This window comes from Anolis sagrei, chromosome 3 (assembly GCF_037176765.1).
Source record: "Anolis sagrei isolate rAnoSag1 chromosome 3, rAnoSag1.mat, whole genome shotgun sequence".
Classification (NCBI taxonomy): domain Eukaryota; kingdom Metazoa; phylum Chordata; class Lepidosauria; order Squamata; family Dactyloidae; genus Anolis; species Anolis sagrei.
In genome coordinates, this window is record NC_090023.1 from 19,652,940 (window position 1) to 19,673,805 (window position 20,866).

Below are 20,866 nucleotides of genomic sequence, written 5' to 3' on the forward strand. Positions count from 1 at the left end.
CAATCACAGCTGATGACTGAATTGGCACTTCACATTTGTGCTTGGTTTTACAGTCTTCTCCTTTATAGCAGTATCATTAACATCCCAAAGTAGTGGAAATGTCATGTAAACCCTACTGAAATGGTCAAGGAATGGTACACTTTTTTACACTCTGCCTGAATATCAAGCAAACAATATCATATGAAAGCTGACTGGCACAACCTTGGGATCACAATGATACACAATTAAGACATCTGCCCTTGCACTTTGCTACTCTGCTGCTGAGTATGCATGCCCAGTGTGGAACACATCTCACCACGCTAAAACAGAGGATGTGGCTCTTAATGAAACATGCCACATTATCACAGGATGTCTATACCCTACACTTCTGGAGAAATGACACTATCTAGCCCTTATTGCATCATCTGACATCCGCTGGGAAGTAGCAACCGATAATGAAAGGACCAAGGCAGTGACATCTTCAGCCCATCCCTTGTTTGGATATCAGCCAGCATGCCAATGACTTAAATCAAGAAATAGTTTTCTACTGAGACACTCGCTGGAACACCTTAGCAAGCAAGACTCCAAAAGTGGCAGGCTAAAAATCAGAACCTCAATCAATGGCTGATACTAGATCTTACCATTTGAAAAGTTGGCAATTTGAAGCCCAGGTTGGGATGAGCACCCAAACTTCAGCCCAGCTTACTGTCCACCTAAGCAGTTCGAAAACCGCTATGAGCTGTGAGTAGAGAAATTAGGCACTGCTTAAGCGGGGAGGTATTTTATGGCACCATAAAAGAAATACCAGAAAAATGCCTGTGATCAGAGGAAGGAGGAAGTCTGTGTTCAAGGCTCTTTGTCATATAGGATGGAGCAACAGCACCCTCTGTGGCCGGAATCGAGCACAATCTCCAGGATGCCAAAGTTGGGGAAAACGTGAACATATACCTCTATCTGTTGTCTGTCCTGTCTGCTTAATGGCATTGAATGTTTGCCATGTATGTGTTCTGTGATCTGCCCTGAGTCCCCTTCGGGGGAGAAGGACAAAATATAAATACTGTAAATAAATAAATAAATTTGATTTACTATAATTGCTTTTGGCTCCATTCTATGAAATCCAGGAATTAGTAATTTAATTAGAATATTCTACTAGATAACACAAGTGTACTTGCCTGAATTGCAGCACTAGACAGTTGTAAAATCTTAACCAAGCTATACATCCCTAAATTCCATAGAACAGAGTCATGGTAGTTAAACTTGTAATGAAATTGGTGCAATTGCATAGCAGAGATGTACCCTTTGCCTTCAGTTTCCCCAGATCATATTATAACAGATAATACAATCAGGATTTCTTGTTAATGTATGTGGTGGCATTAGAGCAGTGCAAGTGCAATACAAGTGTTGGATTTTAAGTATTAAACCTGAATTGTAAAACCAATAGAGCTGCAAATTCTAGGCCAGAGCCAGGGAACCTGTGACCCACCAGATAACCATTGGAGAGCAACATGCATCATCCCATTGAGTCCTAGGTCTGTGTTTGGTATATGTTGCAGTCCAAAATCAATTGCTCCCTCAGCCTGCTTAAATCACAATTTCAGACTTACCCTTAACAGCACAATCAGAATTTAATCCCATTGTAAGTGTGCAAAGGGTTACAACCTATGCTTGTTTTTTTATTTCTCCAGCCTGCTTTGTAAAAATGAACCCTATGTCAGTTGCTGCATGCATTTGTTTTTGTAAAATTTCATAACAGTTCTGTCATAGATGGATCTGATGTAACCTCACTCCATATCTTGATGGTTTTCTTTCAGTTTTTCCCCTACATCCTTCTGCTGCTCGCAATCTTGCTGTACCTGCCATATCTCTTCTGGCGCTTCACCGCAGCACCCCACCTCTTCTCAGACCTGAAATTTATTATGGAAGAGCTTGACAAGGCCTATAACAGAGCAATCAAAGCTGCAAACAGCTGCTGTAATGGTGATGCAAAGGATGCTTCTTGCTCCATGCCAACCCCAACTGAGAATGTTGCTCAGAGGTAATAGTATAAGCCTTGCTGGTTCTCTCCCCACCCCAGATTATAGATTTGTTTTTAACACACATCATGTAATGGTGATACAAAGGATGCTTCTTGCTCCATGCCAACCCCAACTGAGAACGTTGCTCAGAGGTAACAGTATAAGTCTTGCTGGGTCTCTCCCCACCCCAGATTATAGATTTGTTTTTAACACACATCATTGAAAACCCAATCTCCAGATTACATAATAATGGAAGGATGCTTTACAAACTATTTTTGCTAGTGTTTAACTAAGAAAAAGCCCTGTAATGTGGTGAATAGCAAAGTTTGGAAGAGGAGTGAAGTTGGATTACAGTTCTGGAAGATTTGGATAGTATAAAAAGAACTATTCCAAGCCCAGAGAGAAAGATATACATTTGAGATTTATATCCAAGCTCGGAGGGAAAGATATAAATTTCAATACACACATTGTGCCATCAGATTGGAGGATGGAGTGAGGTAAAGCAAGGCTCAGTTAATTAATGAAATCTCATTCCTGCATGCACATCCATATTTCAGTTTTCAGCACTTAATTGCTATACATCTGGACACCAAAGTCCCAATGATCCTTGCTGATCTGAACAGTGCCAGAGAGTTTCTACTGGCCCAAAGCAATAAATGCACACATGTATCCTTTTTTAAACTAGTTTCCTCCTAAAGTTGTTTTTGGTGTAAGCAGAAGCTGAAAAGCCTGATTCGCATTCATAGGTGGACATAAAGTGGAGCTTTGTTTGGATAGTCTTTATAGCTACTGACAGCTATATGGCTATTAGTCCTACCCAATAGTTATTCAAGGCCCTTCCACACAATCATATAACCCAGAATATCAAGGCAGAAAATCCCACAATATCTGCTTTTGAACAGTCCACACTGCCATATATTCCAGTTCAAAGCAGATAATGTGGGATTTTATTCAGATGTGTGGAAGGCATCTCAGTGGCATAGATTCAAATGTCATTTTTAAAGAAGAGGTACATTGAATTCTAATAAGAGCTTCATACTCTGGCATATTTTGTGGACCCCTACAATGCTCATGTGGAACCCAGTTTGGGGTCCGCTGGTGCTAGAGATTGACCAAGAAGTGTCCCAACTGTATTCCTATCTCTGGATACATAATGACAGAAACTTTCTTTGGGATCTTCTTGAGGTTCTCCAGAGGTCTCCATAGAAAATGACTATTGGAGAGACTTAGGTGGAACATGAGACTTACAGGTGAAGAAATGGAGTTAAAATCCACCTGGTCAAACTTTTGCTCCATCTCTTCATGCAGGATCTTTGCTTTTGCTAGAGAACAGTTTTTCCAGAATTTAGCTTAAAAGTACGTCATCATTGCTTAGGGAATTTGAGTAAGAACCCGTTTCCTAAGTATGTTTTTATAATTACTTAGAGAAATGAAATCCTCATGTAATAGCTTTGGATGTTTGCTTTTTCCAAATCCAGCTTCTGGGAGATTTCTGACAGCTGCTTTAAGTATCCCATTGTGGAACAATACCTGAAGACGAAGAGGGGCACCAAGACCTTAATCATCAAGTATATATTTTGTCGCTTGCTGACGCTGGCAATTATTCTCCTGGCTTGCACCTATCTGGGCTACTATATCAGTCTTTCCTCAGTGACTGATGAATTCATCTGCAACATCAAACGTGGGGTCTTGAAGAACGATACAACTGTTCCAGAAAAGTTTCAATGCAAAATGGTTGCTGTCGGCGTCTTCCAGGTGCTCAGCTACATCAACTTCTTTGTCTACATTCTCCTCTTGCCCCTGGTGATCTATGCACTGTTGGTGCCATTGAGGCAAAGTACAGACATCCTCCAAGTATATGAGCTTCTGCCAACATTTGACGTTCTCAAATTCAAAACAAAGAGCTACAATGACTTAAGCCTCTACCTTCTCTTCCTGGAGGAGAATGTCAGCGAGTTGAAATCATACAAGTGCCTCAAGGTTCTGGAGAACCTGAAAGGCAATGGAGAAAGGTTTGATGCCATGCAACTCCTGGTGAACCTTGGCTCAATTAAAACAGACACCGTAGATCGCAAGATGCCCTCCACCAAAAGCGCTGATGGAAAGAAAGTTGAAGAAGAAAGAGAAAAGAATGCAACACAATTACAAGGTAAGGCTGCATCTTTTAAAAAGCCCAAGAAAACACTTCTCTAAGGATCTGCAGGTTCTACAGCATGATCTACAAATGTTTATATTTGTGTTCTCTCTAGAAACCTATAGGCCTTCCCATTTAACCCATAGAGTCATGTTGGGGAACCTGGAGATTCTTAGAGAGAACATATTAATCAGTTTCATGACTAATCAAATCTACAAAGGTTAAATTTGCAAATAAGTTTTTAGTTTGCTGAACTTCACAATTAAGCACGTTACAGAGTTTTACAATACTATAGTAATCACAGTAAAATCATCAACAACAAAAACCCCACCCAAGCAAGCAAACCAGCAATGAAAAGCATTACAGCAGCAACACGCAAAATCAATACAAACTTCTGCATCTTCCTTAAGACAGTATATTGGGAACTGAAGTTCCTGCATGTGAATCAAATCATTTGCATGAATCTGTGCAAATATCAGCAGTAGCAGTGCTCCATGCAGTCATGCTGGCCACATGACTTTGGAGGTGTCTACGGACAACGCTGTCTCTCTGACTTAGAAATTGAGATGAGCACCACCCCCCAGAGTCAGACACAACTAGACTTAATGTCAAGGGGAAACCTTTACCTTTACCCATGATCTTATGGAAACATTTGGAAGTAGCTTTCACTGTGTTCAATGGACTTATCATCAAGGAAATGTGCCAAGAATTGCAACCTTGAAGCAATGGATTCCATCTCTTCATGCAGGGTCTAAATCCACTTGCTTAATTCCAACTAGAGTAGACCCCTTGAATTATGTGATTTTAATGTGTTTTCTAGAGTTAGGAGTAATAAAAGGATTCATGCCCAAGCCTTTAAATGTTTTAAATAAATAAATAATAAATAAATTTGTTCATGGTTCAATTAGATACCATCAAGGTCACTGAGTTTTCCAGATTAGGACTAAAGGCTTGCCTGAATTAGCCAAAAACCCCAGACTCACCTCAAAAGGAAGGCTGCAGTTTTCATGATGCACAGCTACTTCCCATGAGTTTGGGAGTTTAAATCAACTTTGCTTCATTTTGGGTGAAGTTGGGGAATACTCCAGTTTGCCGGCAGCATCTCATGGTTTCAGGACAATCTAGATAGCTGGGTCTGATCTGATTTAGCCTGATCCACTGTCCAGATGGAACACGGTTTGCAATGCTCTCCCCGTGCACATCGATGCAGAGATCAGAATGGATTGTGGCCATACCACTGCTGCTCCAAGCTGGACATGAAGCCCCTGGACATCATGGGCGCTTTTGCTGATATTGGAACAGGGCACTTGCACAACCAACATGAAGGAGTAGGTGATCTCTCCTCCTCCTTGCTTGTAATGTGGGTGCCCCATTCTGACTTAGCAGAGTTGCCTATGTGGCCATGCAAAGTTGCTATGTGTACTTTTACACTGGGCTCACCTGCCTGTTGTAGATGACCCTAAGATTGAATCCTACTCAGCATCTTTTCATTTTAAATACGAACCCTGGCATGGAGCATGGTGGGTGCCATGTTGGTCCTATTCAAATGTATCTGGTTTTTCCTCTCTTTTCACATTTATTTGTTTCCCATTTACTCCAGTATTAGTATTATGTCTCACTAGGTTGGGAATTCTCATTGGTATATTCTTGTGCTTATCATTTAGAGGGCTGGAAGCACAAGTCCAAAAAGACAAAAGATCTTCGAACACTGTGTTTTAGATTTGTGAACTGAACTGTGGATAATTCTTCTCCATGGAGTAGAGAGATCATCAGACATATTGGTCAGGCCACTGAAAGTCTCATGTTTCAGAGTGATAAGGATACTCATGAGTATATATGCAAAAAAAAAACAAAAAGTAACAGGATGTTCCATTTTTTTCTCCATCTTCAGATGTGAGTGGGACGACAACAGCAGCAGATGGAGGGAAGAAGAGTAAAGACGATGGCAAGCTTCGTCAGAGGCTCCTAGATTCTTCTTGCTGATGGACACCTTTGGAGTTTTATTGATTAGGACAATTCTTCCCACAGAAGCCATAGTGATCCCTTGATGGCTTTCATCTTGCATAAACAAGAACTGGACATAAGTTAATTATTGTTTACAAGCTTTTTATAGACCCGTGTTTACATACCTATCTATCCTTCCAACATTATAGCAGGGGCAAATAAGTACCCAAAATGTGGGGGCAAAATGCCGCTCTCCAACCTCAGAGGACTACTGTCTAATGCACTCTCCACCTCTAAGGGCACAGCACTACCTTTTGCAATTCCTGGGCTTTTTTTACATGTTGTTTTGTTATTGTGTGCCTTCAAGTTGCTTCCAACTTATGGCAAACATCAGGTGAACCTATAATGGGGCTTTCTTGGCAAGAGTTGTTCAGAGGAGGGCTGACTTTATCTTTCTCTGAGGGCCCTTCCACACAGCCATAATACCCAGAATATCAAGGCAGAAAATCTCACAATATCTGCTTTGAAATGGCTTATCTGAGTCCACACTGCCATATATTCCAGTTCAAAGCAGATAATGTGGGATTTTATTCATCTGTGTGGAAGAGGCCAGAGGCTTGGAGAGTGAAACCTATCTAATGAGGTCAGCCGGTGGGTTTCTGTGGGTGAGCAGGGTCTCTAGAGTTGCAATCCCAAATTCAAACCACCACAGCATGCTGACTCCCACCCAGATTTACTTGTGTTTACTAAGGTGGTATGTGCTATGCCTTCATGCTCTCTACAGAGATGGGAGCATTTAGGGATTTACAAATTCAAAGCAAACATTTCCCTCAAAATTTGGGAGTGAGGGGCAATCAAGGACCTCAAAAATGTTTTTGGGGGTCTAAGAGGGTTGGTTTAAAGCAGTGTTTCCCAAAATTTGGTCCTCCATAGAATCATGGAGACTTTATGGGCCTTCCCGTCGAACTCCTGCCAAGAAGCAGGAAAATCTTAATTTATTGTCGGCTTTCATGGCTGGAATCACTGGGTTGTTGTAGGTTTTTTTGGGCTATATGACCATGTTCTAGAAGCATTTCTCCTGACGTTTTGCCTGCATCCATGGCAAGCATCCTCAGAGGTAGTGAGGATGCTTCTGAGGATGCATATACCTCTGAGGATGCACTACCTCTAAGGATGCTTGCCATAGATGCAGGCGAAACGTCAGGAGAAATGCCTCTAGAACATGGCTATATAGCCCGAAAAAACCTACAACAACCCAGGAGAATCTTATTCAAGGCACCCCCAACAGAAGGCCATCCAGCCTCTGTTTAAAAGCCTCCAAAGAAGGAGCCTCCAGCACACTCTGGGCAGAGAGTTCCACTGCTGAACAGCTCTCACAGTTAAGAAGTTCATCCTCATGTCCAGGTGGAATCTCCTTTCCTGTAGTTTGAAGCCATTGTTCCAGAAAACAAGCTTGTCTTCCCCTCACATATTTATACATGGCCCTCATCATGTCTCCTCTCAGTCTTCTCTTCTTCAGGCTAAACATGCCCAGCTCTTTAAGCTGCTCCTCATAGGACTGGTTTTGTACTATAACTCCCACAATTCCTAGAGCTGGTAAGCTGGCTGGGATTTCTGGGAGTTGAAGTCCCGAACACCTGGAGGACCAAATGTTGGGAAACACTGGTTTAAAGACATCATAGTAAGAATATGTTTGTTTTGGTGAGAAGACTATGGAGAAAAGGCTAAAATTTTGTGGTAGCCACTCTCTGCCTCAAGCCTAGGTCTTCTCTTTTGATCTCCTCCATAGCTTTTAGGGAGCTTAAATCTCTCACTTTTTGTTCAAGTCCGGCACACACAGAAAAAGAGATTGATGTTACTCAGTGTCTCTGAGTGACATCAATCTCTTATCACCCATGTTCCACCATTCTTCAAGGCAGGTGGTCCTATACAATCCACAGTTGTGGGGTGAAACGGTACAGCTGAAGGTATGGTTCTCATGTGTCTGTCCAACTTGACTTCTTTGCATTTAATTGCAAGGCACTTAGAAACCAAATTATCCAACCATTTGAACACTTTGCATGGATTCCTGTTGGTGCATTACATTGATGGATGAACTCTTTTCCAAAACCAGACAGAAGTGGCAAGGGAAGGCAGGCAAAATGCAAGCAGACTGTTTTTCTAGTGCTTTACTTTCTGCATGACTACTGCATTTGTGGCCTTGTTTCTTCCTGCCACACAGCTGTAGCTATGCCAACATATAGTGCCTTTATAAGATTGAAATTATAATATTTTCAATGGCTCAGATCCATGCATGCAGAACAAAGTGCTAGAGCAGATTGTTTAGATGGACAGGCCCTCTCACACATTGAAAAGCTGTCTTGTAATTGGGTTATTGTGAGTTTTCTGGGCTGTATGGCCATGTTCCAGAAGCATTCTCTCCTGACGTTTCACCCACATCTATGGCAGGCCTCCTCAGTAGTCGTGAGGTATGTTTTGTAATTGTTTCACTACATTATGATAATTGCAAAATCAACTTGAAAACATGTTATCTTTCTATAATTCCTTGTTGAAACATATATGCACCTACTAAAGATATACTTGCTGCATGTTCTAATATATTCTTAGTACCTTACTGATGACATAGAAGTTTGGGGTGCTGTGAACATGGAGTGCTGGTTTCACTATTAACTGACCTCCAGTTATAGTTGCAGTCTACCTACTTTCGTTAGTAGTTGTATGGTCATGATATTAGTTGATATAAGAGATCTGTGGAATCAGGATTTTTTGTTATTTTCTTTGTGGACAGTTCTGCAGTAGATAAGACTTAGCAGATGATTGATGTATGTCTGAGTTTATTGATTATTTCCTTGAATCAGAACTCAGGAGCCAAGGTACATTCTGTAAATGATGTAGCCGTCACTCACAAAGCCATTTAAAAAAAGTTGAAGACAGTGTTAGCAATCTGTGAACATACTGCCAACACAGTAGCTGCTTTTGGGAGCACCTAGTTTGAAGAAATAGTCATTAATCTTTAAGTCTATAGGTACATATAAGAAACTCAACAACGTAGGTACATTGTGAACCGCCCTGAGTCCCCTTCGGGGTTGAGAAGGGCAGTATACAAATGCCATACAATTGTTTACAATTTTATACAATTGTTTACAAATAAGTAAACATTATAAGAAGAGTCCAATTGTCTTCTTGTCCTGGCATTTCAAACTTCTCCGTAAGAGCAAAGAGGCAAATATTGCAAGGGCCTGAAGAACAAATGCGATTTGGAAATGTCAAAGCTGAGTAGGGTTGGGTTGGAGATTGCAAAAAAAAAAGAGATATGATACCCATGTTCTAATAAAAGACTTACACACTGATGATGGAGCAAGTTTCTAGTAATTTATAGAACTTGAACCAGTAGGTTCACATTAGAAGGAATTTTGATTAAGAGGAACTTGCTTAACAATCAAAGAGAATTCCCCAGGATGTGAGCACCTTGTTTTCATTATAATAGAGGGGGAAACATTTGGCCTTTCAGAGTTGCAGTTGCCAACATCCCCCACAATATCCCTCTTTTGCTAAGAGTTTGGCTCTCCAAAGTTCCTGTTGATTCACTCTTTTGCTAAGAGATTGGCCCCCCAAAGTTCCCGTTGATTCACTCTTTTGCTTAAGAGATTGGCTCCCCAAAGTTCCCGTTGATTCACTCTTTTGCTAAGAAATTGGCTCTCCATAATTCCTGTTGATTGACTCTTTTGCTAAGAGATTGGCTCTCCAAAGTTCCTGTTGATTGACTCTTTTGCTAAGAGATTGGCTCTCCAAAGTTCCTGTTGATTCACTCTTTTGCTACGAGAGGGGCTTCCCAAAGTCCCCATTGATTCACTCTTTTGCTAAGAAATTGGCTCTCCATAATTCCTGTTGATTGACTCTTTTGCTAAGAGATTGGCTCTCCAAAGTTCCCGTTGATTCACTCTTTTGCTAAGAGATTGGCTCTCCATAATTCCTGTTGATTGACTCTTTTGCTAAGAGATTGGCTCTCCAAAGTTCCTGTTGATTGACTCTTTTGCTAAGAGATTGGCTCTCCAAAGTTCCTGTTGATTCACTCTTTTGCTACGAGAGGGGCTTCCCAAAGTCCCCATTGATTCACTCTTTTGCTAAGAGATTGGCTCCCCAAAGTTCCTGTTGATTCCCTCTCTTGCTAAGAGGGCCCCCCCGCAAAGGTTATGGCAATTTCAGTTCAACAATAGACTGGAGGGCCACACGATTGCAACCTCAATTAGAGCTTTTAGAAACAGGCTGCATATTGTAGCACGGGGACACAGTAGAGCAGTGGTTCTCAACCTGTGGGTCCCTAGGTGTTTTGGCCTACAATTTCCAGAAATCCCAGCCAGTTTACCAGCTGTTAGGATTTCTGGGAGTTGAAAGCCAAAACATCTGGGGACCCCAGGTTGAGAACCACTGTAGTAGAGGTTTGCCTGCAACAAAAGGAGGTTCAACAAAACCAGAGATGAACAATCCATGGGCCTTGTTGCTCTTGTTGCAGATTACAGGGCCATGGGGAGATCAGCTCCTCCAAACATTGTCATATAATCCAAATGGCTCAAATATGAGGAAGAATGCCATACTAGCAATGTGGTAGCAATCTTACCAGGTCATTACTAAGATTTGGGAGCAGATAGTTTTTTTTTTTATTATCTTAACCTAAAGCAACCTCCAGTTGCAAAATGGCTAGCTATACTTCTATGTCTTGATTTTTACAAGATTCTTGAGATGGAAAGATTCTGTGTTCTCACACTTGATATAGCTTCTACTTTTAAGCTTTGGGAGTTTGGAAAACATCCATGATATGATTAAAATCAGCCTTAACCCTACCAGCGGTTGCCTTCAATTTTCTATGATGATGGTAATTTATATAAACAGCAAGTAAATATTTACTGATGAAAGGGTTTTTTTAAGGTCCCTGAATATTTTCCTCCTTGTACAATGTAAGGAAGGACTGACATTCAGCAGTAGAGCACTTATGTAGGTCCTAGGTTCAAATTACCTGTATCTTCTGTAAAACATCTCAGGTCCTGAAAAACAACGGGTACATGAGATAGAAGAGAGCAACTGCCAAACAATGTCAGCAAGTCTGAATGAGAAGAAACAATGCTCTGACTCAATACTCGGAAATGCTGAGTGTTGATCCAAACTCATCTGACTCAGAGTGGGTCTGCTTCACACACTCATCTATAATAATAGAGACACATTCATGTAGCATTTAGAAATATATGGTACCATTGCAGGAGTGAGAAGAGTAAAATTGTGTAAGATGCCAACCACTTGAAGTATTACTGTGATTGTGTTTTAATAAACTGTCTTAATAGTGCAATGTGACAATGTTATGGTATTAATTCTTTGTAAAAAAAATTTCATGTCAGGAGTGACTTGAGAAACTGCAAGTCGCTTCTGGTGTGAGAGATTTGGCCCTGGCAGTGCAATGGGTTAAACCCTTGGCCAGCAGAACTGAAGGCTGACAGACAGGAGTTTCGAATCTGGGGAGGGAGCAGATGAGCTCCCTCTGTCAGCTTGAGCTCCCCATGTGGGAACATAAGAGAAGCCTCCACAAGGATGGTAAAAAACATCAAAACATCTCTGCGTCCCCTGGGCAACGTCCTTGCAGACGGCCAATTCTCTCTTTGTAAATGAACTGTATTTAGATTATTTCGGGTTTATTCATTTTGTGACTATTGTTTTTACCTTGGGGGAAAATGTTGAGAGTTTTGTCAGAACAAAGCAGAAAGCCTTGTTCCGTTTGTCAAGTGCAGGAGTTGTTAAACTGGTGTCTTCTATATGTTTACAACTTCAATCAGACCCAACAATCCTGGGCAGAGATCAGAGTCCGAAATATCTGGAGAGAATTGGCCCATCTAACCTGCTCTGGGAGTATGCTTTATTGCTTTTGGGGCAGGAGATCTTGGATATTTAGTTCCTCGACAAACTCATGCAGTTATGGCACACCTTATGGAGACTGCAGCTTAGTCTTAGAGCACATGCTTTGAATACAGCAGCTGCTGGTTCACTTTATGGCATGACAGGTTGAAAGAATTGAGGAGCAGGTGACGAAAAAGCCCTCTGTCCTGGAGACTCAGAATGTTGCTTTCAATAATAGTGAACAAGACTGGTCTATCTAATACAAAGGTGACTTTATATGTTTCCCTACATTGTTTTCTATTTTTCTGATAAGCAGCTCCTTATATAACCATGACAGAGCTCTGTGAACTTGACACAGCCTCAGTTCACCCAACATACAGTTCAGGTCTCTTGTTAGTCCTTTTACTTACTTACTTGGGCAATCCCTCGTTGTCAGAGTAAGATTGTCTTCCAAGTGCGGTGTCCTGGCAGTGGGTATGTAGGTGACTGTGGTGACTCTTGATCCGCATGTTCTTCCCAAGTGCGGAAATCGGTTTCCAGGTGGAAGATGGTCCTGGTCAGGATTGGCTTGACATGCCTTCCTCTTGGCACATTTCTCCCTTCATTCATGCCTCTTCAAATTCCACAGTACTGCTGGTCACAACTGACCTCCAGCTAGAGCACTCAAGGGCCAGGACTTCCCAGTTCTCAGTGTCTATGCCACAGCTTTTAAGGTTGGCTTTAAGCCCATCTTTAAATCTCTTTTTGTTATAAGTACTTTAAAAAACATTAAATAGGTTCTTTTATTCCGCTTTTAGTGAGACAGGTTGCATTAGGCACTTTCAGAGAAAAAGTAGACACAGACTCCAGTACTGGGTTTTATAATTATTATATTGGTTACATAGACAAAGGGGAATATTGCATCAACATTTACACATATACTCTAACATTCAATAATTCATTAATTCATCAAGCATTTCTTACCATTCTTCTTGCTGAAGATGACCAGCTTCTTGAGAAGAGGCGGTTGTTCACGATGGTGTTCAGAAATGGTGTTCAGTTGGTCTGACACACTCCTTCTGAGAGAGAAGGGTCCTTTTATGTAGTATTTTCTGTTGATGTGGTTCTGAAGTTGTAAATTACTGACAGACAGATTCCATCAGTTCCTGGACAGATGTTGATTTTGTTTAATTGGCTTTCCTTATCAAGGAGGCTTGTAAACATTTCTGTAAGGAGCCACAGTGTTGACTTCCTTACTTAAAAGACCCATTGTCTTTGGCAATGTAAACAAGTTGTTTTTCCACCAAGAGTTAATCAAGTCAGAATATCAACCGTTAATCATTTGTCTCAAATCTCATCAGCAATTTTTAATTAGTCCATGAGTCCTTCGCCTCTGTCTTGTAGTTTTCCAGGCCTTAATATTATACTGGTGTTTCCAAAATTATTAGCTCCATCCATACATCCTTCCATTCTTCCATTCATTCCCACACATCATTATTAAATTCATATTTATCAAATTTGCACATTGAATTTCTTATTACATATTCCTATCTCCCAACATTCAGTTTTCCATTCTTGGGTTGGGAGTATAGTAACTGCTTTGGGAGATGGTGATTGGGCATTCGAACAAGGTGGCCAGTCCAACGGAGTTGATGGAATAGAAGCATCGCTTCAGTGCTGGTGGTCTTTGCTTCTTCCAGCACACTGACATTTGTCTCCCTGTCTTTCCAAGAGATTTGCGGGATTTTTTGGAGGCCATGCTGATGGAATCGTTCCAGGAGTTGAGTTTAGACAGTCCACGTTTCGCAGGCATATAACAGGGCTGGGAGGACAAAAGCCCTACGGATGTCCCGATCCTCAAACTCACTCTGCTTGAAAATATTTGCATTTGGACTGCAATCCCCATAATTTCTCTGTCAGCATGGCTATTAGAAGGTTCTTGGAGTTGCAGTTTAGGAAAGTAATTTTCCTAAGCTCAGATCCAAGTATGAAACACTCCACTTTGTCAGTGCTTTGTAAGAGAAGGCTAAGTTAGTGAATTATCTGTCTTTTAGTAATGTGTCTTTGTCATGATTAAGTTATGTAGATGTTATGTAGGAGACCTTGATAAGCTTTTCATTAAATCTTGGGACTCCCCAGGACACTATTTACAGTATTATTCCTCCAACCAAAAGAGCTGTTCCTGAACCACTTTGTGGCCAAGTGAGAGTAAAAGTTAATATAGCAGCTGCCCTTAATATGACATCCTCCAGATGTTTTGGACTGTCACCCCCAGACTCTTACATGCTAGAGTTGCCATGTCTTCTTCATTCTACAGAATGGACCTTATTTAAGGGTTGGAAAGCTTATCTTACAGCAGTATTACTCGAAACAGTGGTCCTTAGACCAACATCAGTTCCACATTGTCCTTATATCTAATAACCTGAGAAAAACTTCCTTGTAGGATTGGCAAGTCTTTCTTATTATAAGGGATCCCTTATTAGAGGGTTGGAAAGCTCTCCTTTTTATGTAGATTGAAGAGGGTACCAAAATCCTGTATTTGGGGGTGTGGATCCTTTGTAAAGACAGATGTATGCATCGTGTAATTTAAGAATTTGGACAATATGTTAATTTTTACAGAGAAATGTGGTTAAGTGAAATCACTGTTTTCATTAGATATTTAGGTACAATACTGCCTTCTTCATAGCTACTTCCAAATTTTCAACCATGCCTTTCAACAGTCATTTATTATTGTATTAACCAGGCATGGGCAAACTTTGGCCCTCCAGTTGTTTTGGACTGCAACTCCCACAATAGTCAATACCAGATAATCAATACCAGGCATGAGCAAACTTTGACCCTCCAGGTGTTTTGGACTTCAACTCCCACAATTCCTAACAGCCTACTAGCCGTTAGGAATTGTGGGAGTTGAAGTCCAAAACACCTGGAGGGTCGAAGTTTTCTCATGCCTGGTATTGACTATCTGGCAACATTAGATGAGGCTTATGGAAATTGTATCAAGAAGGTAACAGACTGAAAAATAATGCATTCTACAATTCCCCATCGTTTATTTTACGCTCATAACTTCAGAAACTAACATTTTAAAAGTTGTTACTAATTTATTATATGCATTATCTGTTGAATTGACTTGGCAGCCAATATATGACATCTGTGTGAATAAACAATTTTTTGTGATGACCGTTTCTGCTCTATTTGTGGATCTTTGAGAAACTATTAGCAGAGGAATATCTATCAGCAGTACAACCTGGTGGCGCAGAGGGTTAAACCGCTGAGCTGCTGAACCTGCTGACCAAAAGGTTGGCAGTTCAAATTTGGGGAGCGCGGTGAGCTCCCGCTGTTAGCCACAGCTTCTGCCAACCTGGCAGTTCAAAAACATGCAAATGTGAGTAGATCAATAGGTACCACTTTGGTAGGGAGGTAACGCACTGGACTAGGAAGAATCCAAAATCAGGTAGAGGGAGTCATGACACTAGAATATAAGGCTGATCTGGCCGGGGTGGTCCATGCCTTAGTCACCTCTAGACTGGATTACTGCAATGCGCTCTACGTGGGGCTGCCCTTGAAAACGGCTTGGAAATTCCAATTGGTCCAACGGGCAGCAGCCAGGATGTTAACTGGGGCCCATTACAGAGAGAGGTCAACCCTCCTGTTTAAGGAGCTCCACTGGCTACCGTTTATTTTCCGAGCCCAATTTAAGGTGCAGGTGCTTACCTACAAAGCCCTGAACGGTTTGGGACCACCCTACCTGCGTGACCGCATCGCTGTCTACGAACCCACACGCTCACTCCGGTCATCTGGAGAGGCCCTGCTCGTGATCCCGCCCGCGTCACAAGCGCGCTTGGTGGGGACGCGAGACAGGGCCTTCTCCGTGGTGCCCCCCTGCCTCTGGAACACCCTCCCGAAAGATCTCAGACAAGCCCCTACACTGGCAGTCTTCAGAAAGAATTTGAAAACCTGGCTGTTCCAATGTGCCTTTTCAGATTAGGAATCTCCCACTACCAAATCCCAGAAGCACTTTAGTACCAAATCACCGCACACTGCACACCGCACTTATATCATAATCCCACACCCCTCCGATACATCAGCACTTTTAACCTTGTACCCCTACTCCGGCCGACTCAGTTTTTAATAATGTCTTGTCGTATTGCTATTGTTATTGTTTTTCTGCTTAACTGTTTTTATTTGCTAGATATTGTATTGTTGTATTGCGTTGGGCTTCGGCCTATTGTGAGCCGCATCGAATCCTTCGGGAGATACTAGCGGGGTACAAATAAAGTTATAATAATAAGAAGAAGAAGAAAAAGAAGAAGAATAATCCATTTATAGAGTTGCAAATTGCCAATTTGCAACCTAGACAGAAAACACAACAGGTGCCCACTAATGACTCTCAATGGTAACCATTAGATTATATGCATGAATGAACAAGTTGCCATCTAAAAACATTGGTCAATCTATTTTCCTTGCAGGAGATTTAACAGAATGTTACAGAAAGCGGGGACATCTGGCAAAGGGACCGAGAAGATGAAGGACAACAAACTGGTCTCTACAGAGCAACACAAAGCAAGTTCTGCCCACTGATTCATTCATGCGGTTCAGTACTAAAAGGGTTTTTTTAACAAATAAAAGCAATGCAAAAGTTCAGTAAAGGTGGAAATTAATTCAAAATACGAAGTAGTATAATCTTTTCCTTTACCAGTTTCCACTGAGAAATATGAGTTATGCAAACTCAGTAGAGCTGTTAAGACACACAAGAAAGTAACCCAAAAATGGTTAGCAGCTAGAGATCAGAATCTATGCAACAGTACAAGATAAAGATCAATGGATTCGACCATACAGATATCATCCAAAGGTATGCTTTTCAGAAAGGCAGCAGAAGTTGCTGTGGCCCAGGTCGAATGAACCCGAATTTGATTTGGAGCCTCCTGACCTGCCAGTTCGTAACATAGAATAGCTTTGACAATCCACTTTAGAATCATAGAATCAAAGAGCTGGAAGAGACCTCATGGGCCATCCAGTCCAACCCCCTGCCAAGAATCAGGAATATTGCATTCAATCACCCCTGACAGATGGCCATCCAGCCTCTGTTTAAAAGCTTCCAAAGAAGGAGCCTCCACCACACTCCGGGGCAGAGAGTTCTACTGCTGAACGGCTCTCACAGTCAGGAAGTTCCTCCTCGTGTTCAGATGGAATCTCCTCTCTTGTAGTTTGAAGCCATTATTCCATGTCCTACAATTGTTCCACATTTGACAAGTGCTGGGCCAAAAGTGGAAGGAGAGATGGCATAGGTGCTGGGGCACTGACTCTATAGTGCCGTTGTGCAGGAGAGATGTGATTCCCTTGCAGAGGGAGGAAGAGGGAGGGGTCCTTCAAACTCTATATGGTACCCGTGATTGATAGTCCCTAGCACCCAATTGCCCAATGTTATTTGTAACCAGGCATGACCAAAGAAGACCAGTCTACCCATGAAAAAAAGGAAGAAAGATGGCAGTCCCATCTTCCATTATTCAATTGCTCTCAAGACCCTGAGAGTCAATTCTTCCTCCAAGATGGAGGGTCTGCTGATTTTGACCATGGCCTACCCCATTGTTGCATTGGGAAAGGGCACCTCTGGGTCTGCCCAAAATAACGAAAGGGTGACCTCCCTTTTGACTGTTCAAATGTAGGCATAGACCTGCTTTGATACTGAGTCTGCTGGCCCCATCATGAATAAAAGCCAGAATATGGTATCGGGGCTGCACTCTCACAACCACCATGTCAGACTACACAGAGAAGCCATTGAAATACACAAGCATGTGGACAATTTCAACAGAAAGGAAGAAACCATGAAAATGAACAAAATGAAAATGAAAATGGCTACCAGTATTAAAAAACTCTAAAATTGCAACAGCACAACATCAGAGAGGAAGCAGGCAGGGACATCTAATTACCTCTCAACAAAAGTTTGCCCCAGGCACAGTCAGGGCATTGTATGCTAATCAAGGTGGTCAGTTGAACCATTCACACCTAGCTCCAGCAGACAAGAGTCCTTTGTCTCACCCTGGTCATTCCACAGATATATAAACTCTTTTGCCTATTTCCAACAGACCTCACTACCTCTGAGGATGCTTGCCATAGATGCAGGTGAAACATCAGGAGAAAATGCCTCTAGAACATGGCCATATAACCCGAAAAAACCTACAACAACCCTGTGATTCCGGCCATGAAAACCTTCAACAATACATTACACCAAATGGCTGAGACATGCATGCAAATCATTATAATGTGATAAAGAACTCTTCAATGTGATAAAGAACTCATCAACAAGCACAGAAGCACACTGGAAAATGCAAACCTTAGGATCAATTTTATGTAAACTGAAACTAGTTTCACAGTCAAGAAACTAGGTTTGGCTGGGTTTGTTTTTGAGGTAAACAAAATACAAAAAAAAACCTACAGCAACCCATTGTATTAGTGTTTGCTAGATGGGATCCAGACTTCACAAAATGATTAAAATTCTATACACACATTCTTGAAAGCAAGTCTTGTTAAAGATAATGGGAATTTCTTTTGAGTGAACATGTCTAGTCTCTTACTGAAGAGTTTATTACTTTCCTCTCTTGTGTTCACACTGTTTCACATATTTCCTTCTTAAGTAAGTCAGTGGGAGGTGTAACTCAGGGCTAATGTTGCTGCTGTGTTAACAGACTAGACATTGTTATGTGTTGTCCTCTACCAGCAAAATCTAGGAAGCCTCTGGTTCTTAATACAGCCACTCCAGGACTGATCCAAAATATTTCACTTCCTAAGACAGAACAGCAAATAGGGAATATATGAAGTGCTCTATTAAGGACATTATCACACAAGGCTACTAAAATGAATTCAGTCATTGCAAATCCGTCGTATCTGAAACTGGGGTACATCTTATTTGAAACCGCTCAAACTGCACTTAGTGTACTGCAGCAAACACTTACCGCCTCATCATAATTGTTTTGGGAAGCATCCTATGAGACTTCTGCTCCAGCTGGAGGACTGGTGGGCTTGCTGCCCATCAAACAACACAAGGAAGCTTTGTCAGAAATATTAAATAGTAAAGGTAAAGGTTTTCTCCTGACTTTTAAGTTCAGTCGTGTCTGACTCTGGGGGTTGGTGCTCATCTCCATTTCTAAGCCGAAGAGCCGGCGCTGTCCATAGACACCTCCAAGGTCATGTGGCCAGTATGACTTCATGGAGCACTGTTATCTTCCCGCCAGAGCGGTACCTATTGATCTACCCACAGTTGCATATTTTCGAACTGCTAAGTTGGCAGAAGCTGGGGCTAACTGCAGGAGCTCACACCGCTCCCTGGATTTGAACCTGCGATCTTTCGGTCAGCAAGTTCAGCAGCTCAGCAGGTGGGTCTTGGGGGCATTGCTCTGCAGTGGCTCTGCTCCTTCCTGGAGGGTCGCTCCCAGTTGGTGAAGCTGGGGAATACCTGCTTGAACCAATGGCCTTTGACCTGTGGGGTCCCACAAGGTTGCATTCTATCCCCCCATGCTTTTTAATATCTACATGAAACCATTGGGTGAGGTCATCCGGAGTTTTGGAGTTGGGTGCCATCTATATGCAGATGACACCCAAGTCTACTACCTATTTCCACCAGACTCCAAGGAAGCCTCCCAGACCCTAAACCAGTGTCTGACTACTGTGATGGACTGGATGAGGGCTAACAGGTTGAAGCTTAATCCAGACAAGATAGAGTTCCTCCTAGTCAGTCGTGGGGCCAACCGGGGTATTGGCTGGCAACCTGTGCTCAATGGGGTTACACTCCCCCTGAGGGCACAGATCCGTAGCTTAGGGGTCCTCCTGGATTAAACGCTATCACTTGATGCTCAGGTGTCGGTGGTGGCTGGGAGGGCGTTTGCACAACTCAAACCCATGCGCCAGCTGCAACCATACCTCGTGAAGTCTGACTTGGCCAGCATGGTCCACGCCTTGGTTACTTCCAGATTGGACTATTGCAATGCGCTCTACATGGATGCTGCCCTTGAAGACGGCCCGGGAGCTCCAACTGGTACAACGAGCGGCAGCCAGGCTCCTTACTGGAGAAAACTATAGGGAGCATACAATGCCCCTTTTAAAACAGCTTCACTGGCTGCCAATAAACTGCCAAGCCAAATTCAAGATTCAGATTATGACCTATAAAGCCCTAAATGGTTCAGGCCCCCCAGGCCCATAGCCAGGATTTTGATTCGGGGGGGGGGGGGGTGAGTTTGTTTCGGGGGAGGCTGAATCTGAGTGAAGGAGGGTCTACCCTAGCAAACCTTTTGTATTCTTACCCCATATCCCATATGGGATATATTGAGTATGGTGATCAGATCATGATATGAATAAACACAACAGTTTAAATAATGCACCAGTAAGGCCTTTTCGTGAACCACCATGAGAATTTCAAGGCCCCCCCCCCCCCCTCTGGCTACATGCCTGGGCCCTGCCTATCTTCGCAGTCGCATCTCCCTCTATGAACCGACACAAACTTTAAGATTCTCTGGAGAGGCCCTCCTTTCGCTCCCACCACCGTCGCAAGCATGGTTGGTGGGGACGAGAGAGAGGGCCTTCTTGGTGATGGCCCCCCACCTCTGGAACGCCCTTCCTGGAGAAATAAGACAGGCCCCATCCCTCCCCTCCTTTCATAAGAGCCTGAAGACCTGGTGGTTTAAACAAACCTTTGAGAACGACTAGTTCTAGCTTAGCCCCAGATACTGTTGAAATTGGCCATATCTTTTTCTACCAATTACTTAGGTCACTTTCTTCTATTAGGCCCTGGAAATGTACAGCTATAGACTCTACCTAATTTCCCGAGACCTCTAAAATTGCACTAGCCTCGGCCCGGCCTTTTAAATTGCCTTGAACAGGCAGGATTATTTGAAATATATATGTGCTATTGTGGTTTTTAATGCTTATATTGTCTTGTTAA

The 20,866-nt window shown here is 42.3% G+C and overlaps 1 protein-coding gene across 1 annotated transcript in view; it reads left to right on the forward strand.

The window, feature by feature from the left end:
- The window catches only part of PANX1 (pannexin 1), a 30,238-nt gene extending 18,825 nt beyond the window's left edge, over positions 1-11,413 (forward strand). The window contains exons 3-5 of the mRNA XM_060771101.2: positions 1,791-2,014; positions 3,473-4,143; positions 6,020-11,413. Of these exons, the coding sequence (XP_060627084.2) occupies positions 1,791-2,014; positions 3,473-4,143; positions 6,020-6,111 (987 nt within the window). The 3' untranslated portion in view covers positions 6,112-11,413. The remainder of the gene's footprint in view (positions 1-1,790; positions 2,015-3,472; positions 4,144-6,019) is intronic.
- Positions 11,414-20,866: the final 9,453 nt, after the last annotated feature.